Source organism: Sceloporus undulatus, chromosome 6 (genome assembly GCF_019175285.1).
Source record: "Sceloporus undulatus isolate JIND9_A2432 ecotype Alabama chromosome 6, SceUnd_v1.1, whole genome shotgun sequence".
Classification (NCBI taxonomy): domain Eukaryota; kingdom Metazoa; phylum Chordata; class Lepidosauria; order Squamata; family Phrynosomatidae; genus Sceloporus; species Sceloporus undulatus.
The window spans coordinates 123,231,566-123,245,969 of record NC_056527.1 but is presented as its reverse complement, the minus strand read 5'-3'; the positions used below and the strand labels follow the sequence as shown (position 1 = coordinate 123,245,969).

At 45.2% G+C, this 14,404-nt stretch overlaps 2 protein-coding genes across 7 annotated transcripts in view; both read left to right on the top strand.

Annotated features, from left to right (window-relative positions):
- Nucleotides 1–3,230, top strand: part of PLEKHA2 (pleckstrin homology domain containing A2) — a 40,184-nt gene extending 36,954 nt beyond the window's left edge. For all 6 annotated transcript variants that reach the window (XM_042477623.1, XM_042477627.1, XM_042477625.1 and 3 more), the window contains exon 12: nt 369–3,230. In XM_042477623.1, coding sequence (XP_042333557.1) covers nt 369–737 — 369 coding nt within the window. In that variant the 3' untranslated portion in view covers nt 738–3,230. The remainder of the gene's footprint in view (nt 1–368) is intronic.
- Nucleotides 3,231–7,658: 4,428 nt separating this feature from the next.
- Nucleotides 7,659–14,105, top strand: HTRA4 (HtrA serine peptidase 4). The gene is made up of 9 exons (XM_042471119.1): nt 7,659–8,378; nt 9,316–9,415; nt 10,164–10,368; nt 11,047–11,241; nt 11,832–11,864; nt 12,288–12,402; nt 13,120–13,177; nt 13,488–13,589; nt 13,938–14,105. The coding sequence occupies exons 1-9, from the start codon at nt 7,919–7,921 to the stop codon at nt 14,101–14,103; spliced, it is 1,434 nt and encodes a 477-aa protein (XP_042327053.1). The 5' UTR covers nt 7,659–7,918; the 3' UTR covers nt 14,104–14,105.
- Nucleotides 14,106–14,404: the final 299 nt, after the last annotated feature.

Sequence of the window (14,404 nt, the reverse complement as noted above, 5' to 3'; positions counted from 1 at the left end):
GATGATGATGATGATGATGATGATGATGATGATGATGAAAGTCAGCATATCTTTACTTTGTGAACCACTTTGGCCATTCAAGGGTGGTTCTGAAAAGGATTCATTCAAAAGGATTGACCCGGCTTCAACCGCTGGGGACCACAGTGCCATATGTAGTACCTTTAGAAAACTATTTGACTTCAAGGCAAATACTTGGAAAAGCTAATTTGCAGTGAGATGGAGATTGGAATAAGAACAACAAGGCAGACAGACACACACAGTTCTCTTTGTCAATGGGAGGGGAGCAGAGTTCTAATGTATGTCATGTATGGTGTCTGACCCTGTGTCTTTCTCTTCTTCCTCCCCACTGTCCTTGGCCATCCTTGCAGGAAATGTCCTTGGTGAGGTCCATGTCTGTAAACAAACGTGGTAGCCCTTCTTCGCCCAGCTCAACCATCCCATCCATTGCGCGGCTGAAGCAGCTAGGAGAGGAGTCAAAGGCCCCTGGCAAGAGCCCTTCCACCTCCTGCTGGCTGCCATGGATGCCAGTGCCACAGTCAGAAGGGAATCTTCCACCGGCGGCGGCACCAAAGGCCAGTCAGCTGAAAGACTCTGAGTTTGCGCCTCTGTTTTCCGAGCAAGCTGGCCGCACTTTACAAAGCAGACGTCTGCGGCACAGTTCGGAACCCCAGAACTTTAAAGACCACCCCTTTCCTTTTGACCTGGATGACGCAAACATCCGAACCTCGGACGTGTAACTCTGCAGAGCATGGTGGGGCTTGCAGGTGGCACTGGAGATAACTGTGATCCAAGCACAGGCCATGCCAGGTGAATGTCTGCCAGCTTGCACCTGCTCAGGAAACCAGGAGGAACCACTATAGTACTGTGAACTTGAGACTAGGGGAGGTCATGAAATGGGATCTCAAACTCCATATTTTTCTTTACACCAAGCATCAATGAACCAGCAGCGCCCAGTTTAGTACTCTTGCTGGTCTACTGGGCTTACAAATGGTGCCACCTGTCCTTGCTTCTCTGTTAGCTTGAAGAAAGTTGACCACAGTCCTTCCCTTCATCAGATGGAGGTCTTATTGTCCAAGCGATGACCTGGTCTCTTCTCAGTGCAGTGTGCTTTGCTTTACTGGGGGATTCCTCCATCTAAAGTGAAAGGGGAGTCATGCTGCCAAATTAGTTTAGAAATGCTAGAAGAAGTATTGCTTTTGTGTGTGTGTCCCTCTCTCTGTCCCATCACCATGAAAAGGCTCACTCACTGAAGTCATCTAGAGATTGACTGCAATATGATTAGTTGCACCCATCTTCTGTAGTGGCGACACTGGCAGTCTAGCATGAATGCTTCACCTGTGGAGGAGCTGAGATTTCTCTTGTGTTAAAGGGTTAGACCTTTAAGGTACTTCTGACACTGTGACTTAGTAGCAAAAATGTGGAACTACTCACTTCTCCTATCAATTTACCTCTGTAGCTCTTTCAGCAAACACTGCACTGCCTTTTTGCAAGTGAGAGTCTTCTCAGTATGGGAGAGATGGGATGCAAATTGCTTCTGGGCATCCTTCTGATGTAGCAAAGAATTGGAACATGGCGGAACGGCCAGAGACTGGTTGCTACTGGAGGGAAATCATCCGTAGCATTTATTTTGGCAAAAAACAGCCTTCTCCCACCTAGTGCCTTGCAGGTGTGTTGGATTACAACTCCCATAATGACATGCTGTATGAAGATGATGGAAATCATAACCCAACACATCCATGGGAGGGTTAGAGATGTCTGGCACAAGTTTGGGGAAAGGAGTAAACTGAAGGAGGGAATGGGGCCTTTGCAAGATGACAACCTTCAGGATTCTTAAACTCTTGCAGACTCAGGACCATAGCTTCCTTGACTGAGTCTATCCACCTGCAATGCAGTCCTCCTCTTTTCTTACTGTCTTCTGTCTTACCAAGCAATATTATTTTTTCCAGTATGTCTTCTCATGATGTGTCTAAAGTAAGACAGTCTCAGTTTAGCCATTTTGGCTTCTAGGGGGATTTCTTGCTTGATTTGCTCTAGAACCCATTTATTGGTCTTTTTTTTTATAGTCCACAGCATCTGAGAACTCTTCTCCAGCTTCACATTTCAAATGAGTTGAATGTCCTCCAACCATCTTTCTTCCCAGCTGTGTCCACCTTTCACAGCCATACTCAGAGACTGGGAATAAGGTGCCATGGGCAATTCAAACTTCAGTGTTCAGTGAGGATCTTGTCTCGTTCTTTCGTTGCTGCCCTACCAAGTCCTCATCTTCTGGTTTTCATTTCCAGAGTAAAACACACTGTGATTATCTGACTCAAAATCTCCCATTCCTGTCCACTTTAGCTCACTCGCCCCAAGCATTGCATTGTTTGTATGTTCCATTTCTTGTTTTAGTATTCATGCTTCCCACATTCCATGCTCCTATGTGTTGCATAGGAACACACCTTTCACCTCTGAGCACATCAACAGCTGGATATCTTTTCAGCTAGAGCCACAATGCTTCTCATAGTTGTCCTCTGCTGTACCCCAGTAGCTCACTGAGCGTCAACCAATCTGGAAGTTTCTTCTTCTGGCACAATATCTTGTTTCGTTTTGGATTGTCTCATGATAAGGTTTTTATGGGAAAAGATATTCAAGAGGGTCTTACCGTGTCTTCTACGCCAGTGGTTCTCAACCTTCCTAATGCCATGATCCTTTAATACAGTTCCTCATGTTGTAGTGACCCCCCAACCATAAAATCATGGTGTCTCGGTTCCTAAGACCATTGGAAAGGTATGTTTTCTGATGGTCTTAGGCGACCCTGTGAAAGGATCATTCGACCCCCAAAGGAGCCATGACCTACAGGTTCAGAACTGCTGGTCTATGTAGTACTAACAAGTGTTAGCTATGGTGCCACTGCTGTTGTCTCATAGATCTTCCGCCGGTGTCACCTTCCACTACTGATGCTGCCCAGTAGCTGTTTGGCACATTGAGTCTGAATCTTCGGTAAAATCCTGCCTGACATGGGAGACCTTACATGCAACACTGCTGCTGTCAGCATAGCCTCTTGCCTCACAGAAGCATGCAATCCCATTGCCATGAATACAACTGGGGATTGGTGTCCCAGTTTGGACTGTGTGGATCTAGATGTCGGGATCAAACCACAATGTTGAATACTTTGTTCAGCTATGCAAGAACTACTGTCTCATAAACTCTGTGAATGTCTGTGGTAAGAATACACTCAGGTACTCACCCTTTTTATAGTGTTACATTGCAGCTGTTTCAGGAATGCAAAAGCTAGCTTTGTGTTGCAAGTGTGAAATGACTAGCATTGAGCCGGATTATTATTTTTAAACCATGCCTGGCATTAACCTGAAACAGCTTTTCAGCTGATATGTGAAATGGTAGGATACAGACAATTTAGGTTAGTGCATGAGAAAACCAAAAACCAGGGTCCATTTCACTCCAAATCTGCATCAACGAAAAGCTCAATTGCAGTCTTTAGACATTATACACAAATCAAGCAAATTGCTCCTGTTTTTCATATTTGCCTCATTGGTTCTGTTAACAGTAGACATATCTACACGGGTGATTTTACATTGGTTTTGCCTGACCTTTGTGTGTCCAAAGGCCCAATTTGAGTGCATATAGTCTTCACATAGGAAGGCCAGTTCTGCACCACATCCGGACCATTTGTGCCTTAATCCAGTTTTTAAAAACTCGCCATTTACTCATTCCAAAGTCACAAGATGCCCAGCCATGTGGTCAACGCTGGGTGCCTTGTTTTCATGTCCATCCAGGACCCATAAGCCCCAGCCAGCATACTTTTGGTGCCATCCAAAACCATACCTCTACCTTTGCTGTATTTCCGCAGAATTTCAGCACACACCACAACGGCAAAGGAAATTGTGTGCTTTGCTACTGAATTATGGTGCACACAGCAACATAATAATAATAATAATAATAATAATGTCACATCAGCTTTAGAGATTTGGAAATGTTCCCCCATTGCACCTTTTTGCTTTTCCTTTCCTATGAATGGCTCAAGTGAGATGGCATCCTGCCACCATTCCGTTTTTTGCGTGTGAAAATCAAAATGAAGGTGGAAGAAGCAGTGGAAAAACACAAAAAGGGTCACATTCGGAAGATGAATTCTCCCTAAAACTTTGTTTTTTGGGGGGGAGAACAAGTGCAGGGTAAATGTCTGAGAAGCACCTTGTGTACAAAACTTGTTAAAAGGTCATTGTGGACTTTGCCAGGAACTATGAAGAAACTATGAAAATGCACTGGACTCAATGGAGAGGTCTTGGACCAGCTTGCCCTACTTTTTCTTTTAGGTAGCGAAATGGAAATGTATAGTTAACCAACAGTAATGTTTGTTTTTGAAATTGCCTTTGTTTGCACTAATGTATAGTATCACCAGAGTATTTTTAACACTGACCAGCTTATTAAGTTTGCCAATGTTGTTTTTTTCCTGGAAGTCCTTGTCTGTTTTTTAAACACATAAAGCATTATCCTCCATTGCTATTCCAAAGCTTCCCCCGGCTCCATTACTCCTTACCTTTGAACAACTAAAATCAACAGTTGCTTTGCTAGGAACAAAGAAAAATTTGGCTACTTTGGGAAAACCTACATACAAAATAGGCTTACGAGTCCCATACTGTCCTTTTCGTACCCATAAAAACCATTGGGAGACTGTTTCAAGCCCATATGCAGCACCATCTGCAGAGTCCTATTAAGTCAATGGGAGACTCATCTGAAGTGTCTCTATGTGAGATTGCAGTCTTAATTCAAAATCAAAGTTCAGCAGAATTGATTTCAGATGGAAACAAAAACATGTCTAGAGTTAAAGTTTGGATCTGTTGTTCTTGTGTGTCTTCAAGTCATTTCTGACTAATGGTAACCCTAAGGCAGTGATGCCCAAACTATGGCCCTCCAGGTGTTTTGGACTTCAGATCCCAGAATCCTAAACCATTGACAAAGGTGGCTGAGGCTTCTGGGAGCTGAAGTCCAAACCAACTGGAGGGCCAGAGTTTGGACATCACTGCCCTAAAGCAAACCTATCACTGGGTTTTCTTGGCAAGATTTGTTCAGAGGAGGCTGAGAGAGTGTGACTTGCCCAAAGTCACCCAGTGGGTTTCCATGGCTCAGCTGGGCATTGAACCCTAGTCTCCAGGAGTCATAGTCAAACTACTATGCCATGCTGTGTTAAAATATGGATGGTCAAAATGTGCCCTCCTGATATTTACTAAAACATTTTTATTCCACCCTTCTATCATGGGTTCTCAGGGTGGCAAACAAATCAAACCATGTAGACAATTCCAAACTGGAATCACTAAATAATTTAAACAAGATAAAAACACATAAAGCAACTCAATCAAGTTGAAACCACTTAGGCTGCATCCGCACTGCAGAAATGATCCAGCCATGGTTCAATGCTATGGCATTCTAGGAGTTGTAGTTTAGTGAGATATTTAGACTTCTCTGCCAGAGAGCTCTGGTGAACCCTGGACTCCTAGAGTCCTAGTCCAGCACTCAAACCACTATCCCCACGGGCCCTGACCACTGTGTGCCTTCAAGTTGCCTATCGACTTATGGGAACTCCATTAATGTCATAGGGTTTTCTTAGGCGAGGAATCCTCAGCGGGGTTTTTGCCAGTGTCTTATTCTGAAATATAGCCTATAGCACCTGGTATTCATTGGCAGTCTCCCATCCAGTACTAACCAGGGCTCATGCTGCTTAGCTTCCAAGATCAGATGGGATCTGGTGCCTTTGGGGTATTCGGACCTTTTAGTAAAAAGAAAGCAACCATCCTATTTCTCAAAAGCAACTAAACTACTTCCCCTTTCAAGTGGGATATTTTAACTGGAATTCTACAATCTACTGGACAAAGGTACAAAAAGCATTCTCCTGTTTTAGCGTCAGCTCAACATCAGAACACAAGGCAGCAGTGTGAGACAGAGCACAAAACAATACATAAACTTTGTGTTACTCCTCTTCCATCATGTGGTGAGGTCAAGATCCTCTGTTGCTTCAGTGTACCATAAACATCTGCCATCAGACTTACATTAAGCAGTCCTTATCCTGAAAACCAAAATAGCACAAAGTATGTGGATGAATGGTCAATGGTTATGGCTGGCAACCCATTGTGCAACTTCCTATACACAAAGATGGTGCAGAAAGGCAATGTGCATTCATGTGTTACCCTGCTTAAATGTGTTACCACATGCACAATGGCCCCAAATGTGCAATGGCTTACACTGCTGTCATCTGGATACAACTGTTTCGCATTGTCCCCCCAAAATCACTCTGCGTGCGTTCTGCAACTGATGTCTAAGTAAGTTGCAGAATGCAGCCATTTGGTGTAACTAAATTAGTTTTTGGTGATGTTGCATATGTCCAACTTATATGACCCTGTCATGGGGCTTTCTTAGCCAGATTTGTTTGAAGGGGTTTGCTATAGCCTTCCTTTGAAGCTGAGAGAGTGTGACTGGCCCAATGGCTTCTGCAGCCTTAGCCCAACATTCAAACCATTACTGACCTTTGTTCCCATTCTAACAACCAACAACTGCATGGATGACAAAATTCTAATATTACCAAATTCCCTGAACCCCAAATTCTAATATTAGAAAAGGGGAGAGAATTCCCTCTCTCTAGCCACTGACTGTGCTAAGGCTATGCTGGCTGGGGGATTCTGGGAGTTGTAGTCCAAAAGAGCAACTTCTGCAGATTCTAAAGGATCATTCAATAACATTTCCAGGATCATTTTGCACAGCGGCTGTTTCCTGCACTTTTGACTATAAGCCACTTGAGGGAAAAGCCAGGCAAGGCTCATTGAAGCTAATCCAAGTTTATTTGGTTTAACTGGACCTACAGATCAAGCTGTAACAACTTTTCCCTTCTGGCCAAACCTCTGCTCAGTGGGTTCGAGGAAAAAACAAACCAATCCATCATCGACGCCAGGGGTTTTGCCTTTTATTCATAAAGAAAGCTTTGAAGCTGCCTTTGCAGGGATAAGACTCGGCTGCAAATTGCACTCCTGTAGAGAAAAAACGATGTTTTAGTTTTATTTTCCTAGAGCAAAATACAGTGCGGCGCAGTGACTTGATCTGCTAAAATGGTGTGACTAGCTTAGTGTGCGTTTTCTTTCAACTTTGCTTTAAAAAAAACAACCCTACAAATATTATCTTATGGAGGAAAGCTCTCCATGAAGATGTAAGTTGTTTAAATGTAATGATAAATAAATAATAAATGTCATTATCTGTCCACTGCTGGAAACAGTGGGAAATATAGTCCTTGGCCAAGATGGACCTAAGGCCTTATGTGTATGCTATGCATTTTTGCAAGGAAGAAGAAGAAGAAGAAGAAACTCTTCTAGAACATGGCCCACATACTCCGAAAAACTCACTAAAAACTATGGATGCCAGTCATGAAAACCTTCCACATCATCATCATCATCATCATCATCATCATCATCATCATCATCACAACAACATTAACAATACATTTTAATTTTCAAGCCATGGATGGTAGAATCTGTGGATGCAGAAGCCATGCATACAGAAGGCCAACTGTATAGCTTTGAAAGCTTGCAACAAATATATATTGTGCATTTGGGTTGGCTAAGAAAGGTATCACTGATGGATTTTTGTTTGCATACAGGCACCAGAAGCCATTTGATTTTGGAAGCTAAGCAACCCCAGGCTGGCCTTAAAGAGTCCAAAAAGCACTTAGGAAAAAGGTGCCCACCCAAAGAAGGAACAACCCAGCCTCCTTGGGATGCCATCCCCGCCTCTCTTGGCACCGATGGAGAGGCATGCCAGCCTTTAAAAAGCGACCATGGGAGGGAAGCAGCAGCTGGCAGACTCTTCCTCCTGGCTGCTCCAAGGATGCCCAGCTAGCTCCCTTGGCACCACCTTGGCACCCCTTTAAACTCCGACAGCCATGCCTGGGTTTCATCATAGACGTCGGATAGCGATGCCAAGGCAGTGGGTACTGGCATTGTTTTTCCCTTTCTCCCTCCTCTTCCTTCCTGGGCTGCTGGCACAGCCTTGCCCAGCGGTGTGCCAACCCTCCCGGTGCCCTCCACAATCGTCCCAAGCCTGCCAAGCCCTCGGGGGGCACCTGAGGCCGGACAGGTGTGGCTGTTGCTGGGAATGTACCCAGGGAGAGGGGCAGCCTTGTGGCCCTGGAGGGCTCTGTGGCCCTGGGCTCTTCTGCCAAAAGGTCAATGGCAGGGGCAGGGGCATTTGCACCTGTGCCCACTCCCAGATGCCAGTCTGCGGGAACGACAGGAAGACCTACCGCAGCCTGTGCCACCTGCGGGCAGAGAACCAGGCACTGAGGCGCCGACAGGACCAGCTGCCCATCATCCCTGTCCAGAAGGGACCCTGCGGAGAGAAAGGTACCTTCTTCTTGCCTTGGCTTTCATAGGGGATGGGTGGGTTGTGGTCCTACAAGGGTCCCCAAAGACCCTGCAAAAGAAGCCAAGAGAGGCTGGCAAAGGTGGTGCCACCCAGGGTTCAAGGATCAAGCCAAGAGGAAAAGCTCAAAAGCTCAAAAGATGATCCCCAAAACTTTGGTGTCTCTCTCTAGTGAGGCTTGTCTGGGGAGGGTTGAGAGTTCTCATGTTGGAAGATAGCAATCTGGCTCCAATCCTGCAGAAATCATCCACTTTGAGACCGCTTCAACTGCCTTGGCTAAATGCTAGTGGAATCCTGGGATCTGTAGTTTAGGCTAGGCAAGCTCCTGCTGCCAACTTCTTTCTTTCAGTGAGTCTCCAAGGTGCTGCAAGATCTCTCTGCGGACTGATTCCACAGACTAACAGGGCTATAGCTTTGAATTCCTAGAAACAGTATGGAGAGAGATCTTGTAGCCCCTTGGAGACTAACGGAAAGAAAGAAGTTGGCAGCAGGAGCTTGCCTAGACTAAAGTCTACTTCCTCAGATGCATTTGGCTTCCACTCCACCAAAAGCATCTGAGGAAGTAGGCTGAAGTCTAGGAAAGCTCCTGCTGCCAACTTCTTTCTTTCATCGAGTTTCCAAGGGGCTACAAGAACTCTCTACAGACTAATTCCACAGACAAACATGGCTATAGCTTTGAATTCCTAGAAATAGCATAGAGATCCATGGAATCTGGGGTTTGTCATTTGTTGTGGCACCAGAACTCTCCGACAGAGAAGGTGAAATATCTCACAAAACAACAAGTTCCAGAATCCCATAGCATAAAGCCATGGCAGTTAAAGCAGTGTCAAACTGCATCAATTCTGCAGCATGGATGCAGCCCCAGATGCCCTTCTACACTGGATTGGATGAGTAGTAGACATATGTATTGTTCTGCAGATGTCCTGGACCCTAAGAGCCTGAGGTACAGGTTCAATTTCATCGCCGACGTGGTGGAGAAGATTGCTCCTGCCGTTGTGCATTTGGAACTGTTCCGCAGGTAAGAGACACTCTGTCTGGTTATATACTGAAAGTAGAAGAGGCAGCCCCCAACTTCCATGTTAATATGACCACGAAACTGCTCTGGATTTTAATGTAGCCAAGAGGCAATACTTATGTTGGGAATAGAGTGTCGCAATTCCCAAACATTGGTCTTCCAGGTGTTTTGGACTTCAGCTCCCAGAACCTTAGCAATCTTGGCCAATAGTCTGGGATTCTGGGAGCTGAAGTCCAAAACACCTGGAAGACCAGAGTATGGGAATCTAGCCACCCAGGGAGGCAAAATGAGGGGTTGTTGTGTGTGCCTTCAAGTTGTTTCCAACTTATGGCAAACCTAAGGCAAACCTATCATGGTGTTTTCTGGCGTGGAGACTATGTGGGTTTCCATGGTTGAGTGGGAGATCGAACCCTGATTTCTAGTGTCATGGTCCAAACCATGATATGATGCTGGCCCTCAAAATAAGGATATTGCTCCCAAATAAGAATTCTGTTCCCCTAAATTAAAACTTCCAACTTCTAAGACTGCAGTAACTTAAAACCTTAGTTAAGTATTCAGCTTGTGTACATCGAAACATTAGAAAGCACTATCTCATCTACACATGTGGACAATTTTGGATGTTGGAGTATTTTGGAATTCCAGATAAGGGAGACTCAACCTGTACTGCCTCTAATTCTATATTTGATCTTTCGCTAACTTGACCAGTACCCGTTGTTAAATCGGTGGTTGTTGTTGTTCTGCTCCTGGGCAGAGTTCCTTACACAAACAAAGAAATCCTGGTCTCCAGCGGTTCGGGTTTCATTGTGTCTGAAGACGGCCTGATTATCACCAATGCCCACGTTCTCACCAACAAGCAGAGGATCAAAGTGGAACTTAAGAGTGGCCACCAGTTTGATGCCAAAGTCAAAGAGGTCGACCACAAACTGGACATTGCCCTGATCAAAATAGACACCGATGTAAGTATGGCTGCTTTTCCCGGACAGGTTTGCCCTGGTGTTCAAAGGTCCCAAACACACTGCAGAAATAATCCATAGTCTTAAACTCTTCCAGAACATGGGCTCATAGCCCCCAACACCCACAAAAAAACGATGGATGCCAGCCATGAAAGCCTTCGACTTCACAGCAATAATCCAGTTTGAAACCACTTTAATTGCTCAGGTTCAGTGCTAGGAATTCTAGGAGCTGTAGTTTTATGAGACATTTTGCCTTCTTTGTCAGAGAGCTCTGGTGCCACAATAAACTACAGTTCTCAGGATCCTCTAACATTGATCCAGGGCAGTTAAAGTGGTCTAAAACTGGATTGTTTCTGCAGTGTATTTTGGAACAAACTTTACTTAGGCCTGATCCAGACTGCCAAAATAAAGCTGCTTTGGGTCTCTTTGGAGGTATGCTATTTAAATGATGCATGCATCCTAAGAATCCGGAAGCTGCACCGAAGCTGCACTCCATTAGCCTTGCAAAGAAGCCTGCTCAGGTTCCTGGCTCTGAAGACTATCCACTCATGTTATAGATCACAACAAACAGTTTCAGCTTCCTTGCCTGCTCACCTGCAGGCGGTTTTGGAATGCCACAGGTAACCAGGTGAGCGGTGGCTTAAAAGCCTGATTCCTTTTTTGCTGTTTTTGTCTGTGCAGATGAAACTGCCGGTGCTCCTTTTGGGCAGGTCCTCTGATCTTCGTCCGGGGGAGTTTGTGGTGGCCCTGGGGAGTCCTTTCTCCTTGCAGAACACAGTGACCACAGGAATTGTGAGCAGCACACAGAGGGACGGCAAGGAGCTGGGGCTGAAGGACTCCGACATGGAGTACATCCAGACCGATGCCATTATCAATGTAAGAGACTCACAACCTGAATAGTTGCTTTGTTGTTGTGTGCTCTCACATCATTTCTGACTTACAGTGACCCTGAGTCGAACCTATTACTGTACAGGGTTTTTTTGGCATGTTTCTTCAGAGGAGGTTTGCCATTGCCAACCTCTGAGAGTGAGAGCCAGTGGGTTTACATGGCCAAGCTGGGATTTGAACTCTGGACTCCAGAGTTGTATTCAAACACTCAGACCACAATGTCACATTGACTCTCATTGGGGAATCATTGGGAAGGGGGGGAGACAAGCCATATCATACCATCCATGATTTTTAATACTGGGTTGGGTCCCTCTCTGTTGCCCTTCCACCAGCATTTGCTATGCTGCACTTTTTCAACTCCTATGCGCTCAGTTCAGTTGTTTTATAATGCACATCAAAGGGGGGGGGGGAAATGGCTGGTCCCCCAAACCTAAAAAAGCACTGTGACAAAGCATAGCTCTTCTTGTCTTTAAAATATACTGGCTCCAAGGGACACTGGATTGAATGTTGGTACATTCTCCAAGGAATGCTGAATTTGGACAGACTGGTTAACCTCCCAATTCTGTTCTTCCTTCCAGTATGGAAATTCTGGCGGGCCCTTGGTAAACTTGGTAAGGCATCCTTTCTTTCCTCTTACTCCTTACTTAAATATTATATACATGTACTAGAGCATGTCTTTTTCTTCATTGTTCCTCTAGCATCTGTCACATTTACTGCAGTTAGAATAGCATTTATACTTTCTTCTGAGTGTCTGTGGTTCACACCCATGGATCATTTTGTACCCTGTGCTGCTACATGTTTAGAAATGTCTAGAGCTAGGTAATGCTTTTGGTGGGAACCCCATCCTCTGTCATGTTCAAAACTGGCACTTTCCCCACTCAATCTTACTTCCTTTTCATCCACCACAGTAACAGAATCATAAAGGACTCTCCTTCTTGACTAACATTTAACTTGTAGCCTGTGTTGTTGTTAGCTGCTCTTTGGGAGAAAGGTGGGATAAAGATAAAATAAAAGATCCTGTGTCTTCATTTCAGGATGGAGAAGTCATTGGGATGAACACTCTGAAAGTTACAGCCGGCATCTCCTTCGCCATTCCTTCAGATCGAATCCGTCAGTTCCTGGAAGATTCACACAACCGTCAGGAGAAAGGTTAGTGGAACAACAGGAAAACCATTCCTGGTCCTGTGAGATGTGTATACAGCATGCAACTATACATGTGTGTAGATATAGAAACACAGTAGTGTAGCGAAGGGGTTTGGACTGGATGGCCTTTGCGGTCTCTTCCAACTCTATGATCCTAAGGCTGGGACTGCATGCGAAAGGGATCCAACTTTTGGCTGGCATCATATTTGGCCCAATGTAGTGTAAAGGTTCTGTGTGCAGGATTCTGCTTATGGCTTCCCTGTCACTACCCTTAGGACTCACAGTTGTATTACCATAGCACATTGCCATAGCATTCTGTTGTTGGTGGAGAGCATAAGGTGGATTGGAATCAGAATTGTGTGACTGTGTCCTGATAGACACAGGCCGAGGACTTCTTCTTGCAGGATCCAATGGGATCATCCAAAGGTCTCAGGTAATGTCCTTGGTCTGCATCTGGCTTTGGAGACATTGCCAGATGCTCCTCTGATCCCCTCCGCTCTCCACCAGCAATGGCATGGCTGTGAGGATGGGGTGCCATCACAGAACAGAGGGGAATCCAGGATTCGATGGAGTACAAGAGAATATCACCTCCCAGACAAAAAAAAAGACATACACCGGCATAAAGGGGAATTATCCCTGCATGTGTCACTAACAAGATGTCAGCCACTTTGTGTCATATTTGTTTGCATGTCTGAGAGTGCGTCCAACCTTTTTCCTTTCTAGGGAAGAGCAAAACCAAGAAGAAGTATCTAGGACTCCGAATGCTCCCTCTTAGTTTCAAGTAAGTCTTTGAATCTTGTCTCCTGCATTTCCCTCATTAGTTTGGATGTTGCATAGGTTGCAGCCACTGACTAATGGCTTGAATGTCTGAAACTGCCAGCCTTTAAGCAGCACAGAAACTGGCAAGGCAGCTCTCCTGGCAGAGAAGGTTTTGCTGCCTGCCTTTATCCCAGTTACCATTTTGCCCCCTCCGCCATGTGGATGCTACCCACAAAGGCCTGCTTACACCGGCAAAGAGAATTGCAGCTTCTGTGTTTGGAATGGGTTTCCATACTCTTTGACTGCTGGTCAACTTTTGTTCTCTTTTCCAGTCTTATCCGTGAGTTGAGGCGAAGGGACCGGAATTTCCCAGACCTGATCCCTGGGGTTGGCGTCTACGTCTATGAGGTGATTCCAGGAACGGCCGCTGAAAGGTAAAATGTTGGGAACATGTGATGATCTGCCCCATGTTCTTGAATCACAATAGAAACTGGAGGTGTGCAATAGAAATTGGGTGCATTGTGGATTTGGAAGTGCTTCTCTCATGCCTCCTCTCTCTGACTGCAGTAGTCCCGTGTTGCCAACCCAAGTTTTTCAGGAAAGGAACTGGATGTGATGCAGGTCTTCTTTGCAAGGCTTGTGTGTTAACTTAGTTGGAATAATTCTGACAATGAGAGTACCTAAGCCTTTTGCTATTTCTGCCAAAGGGGTTCCACCAATGGGAACTAGTACCCCAAAATTCAATTTTTCATGGATTTTTATCTCTCTGGTTTTGGTTACAGTGCTGGCTTGGAAGACGGTGATGTCATTATAGCAATCAATGGGAAAACGGTCACTTCAACTCGCGATGTCACGGAAGGTGTACAGAACAACGACACCCTTGCCATTGTGGTGCGGCGAGGAAATGAAGACCTCATCCTGACAGTCACACCGGACGAAATTGATTAAAAGTTGCCTTTCTGAAGCAAAAGCATTGTTAGACTCTCAAATGAATCTGTAAGAAACTCCGCAGTTGGAGAGTGTACACCTTGTTCCAGTTTTCTCCTACATGCAGATCTAATAACCCAACAGGAAAGGGGATGAAACTGTGGGAGTTTTAAAAATTCCATTCATACAAATGGGAGTTGGATCTAGTAATGCAACTCTGTAGGCAGCAGGTGCCCTGAGCATTGCCTCTTTCTGCATGGCAAGAGATTAACCCAACTCCTCCAGTTTTATAGTGGACCAGCTACACAACACTACAGGCCAA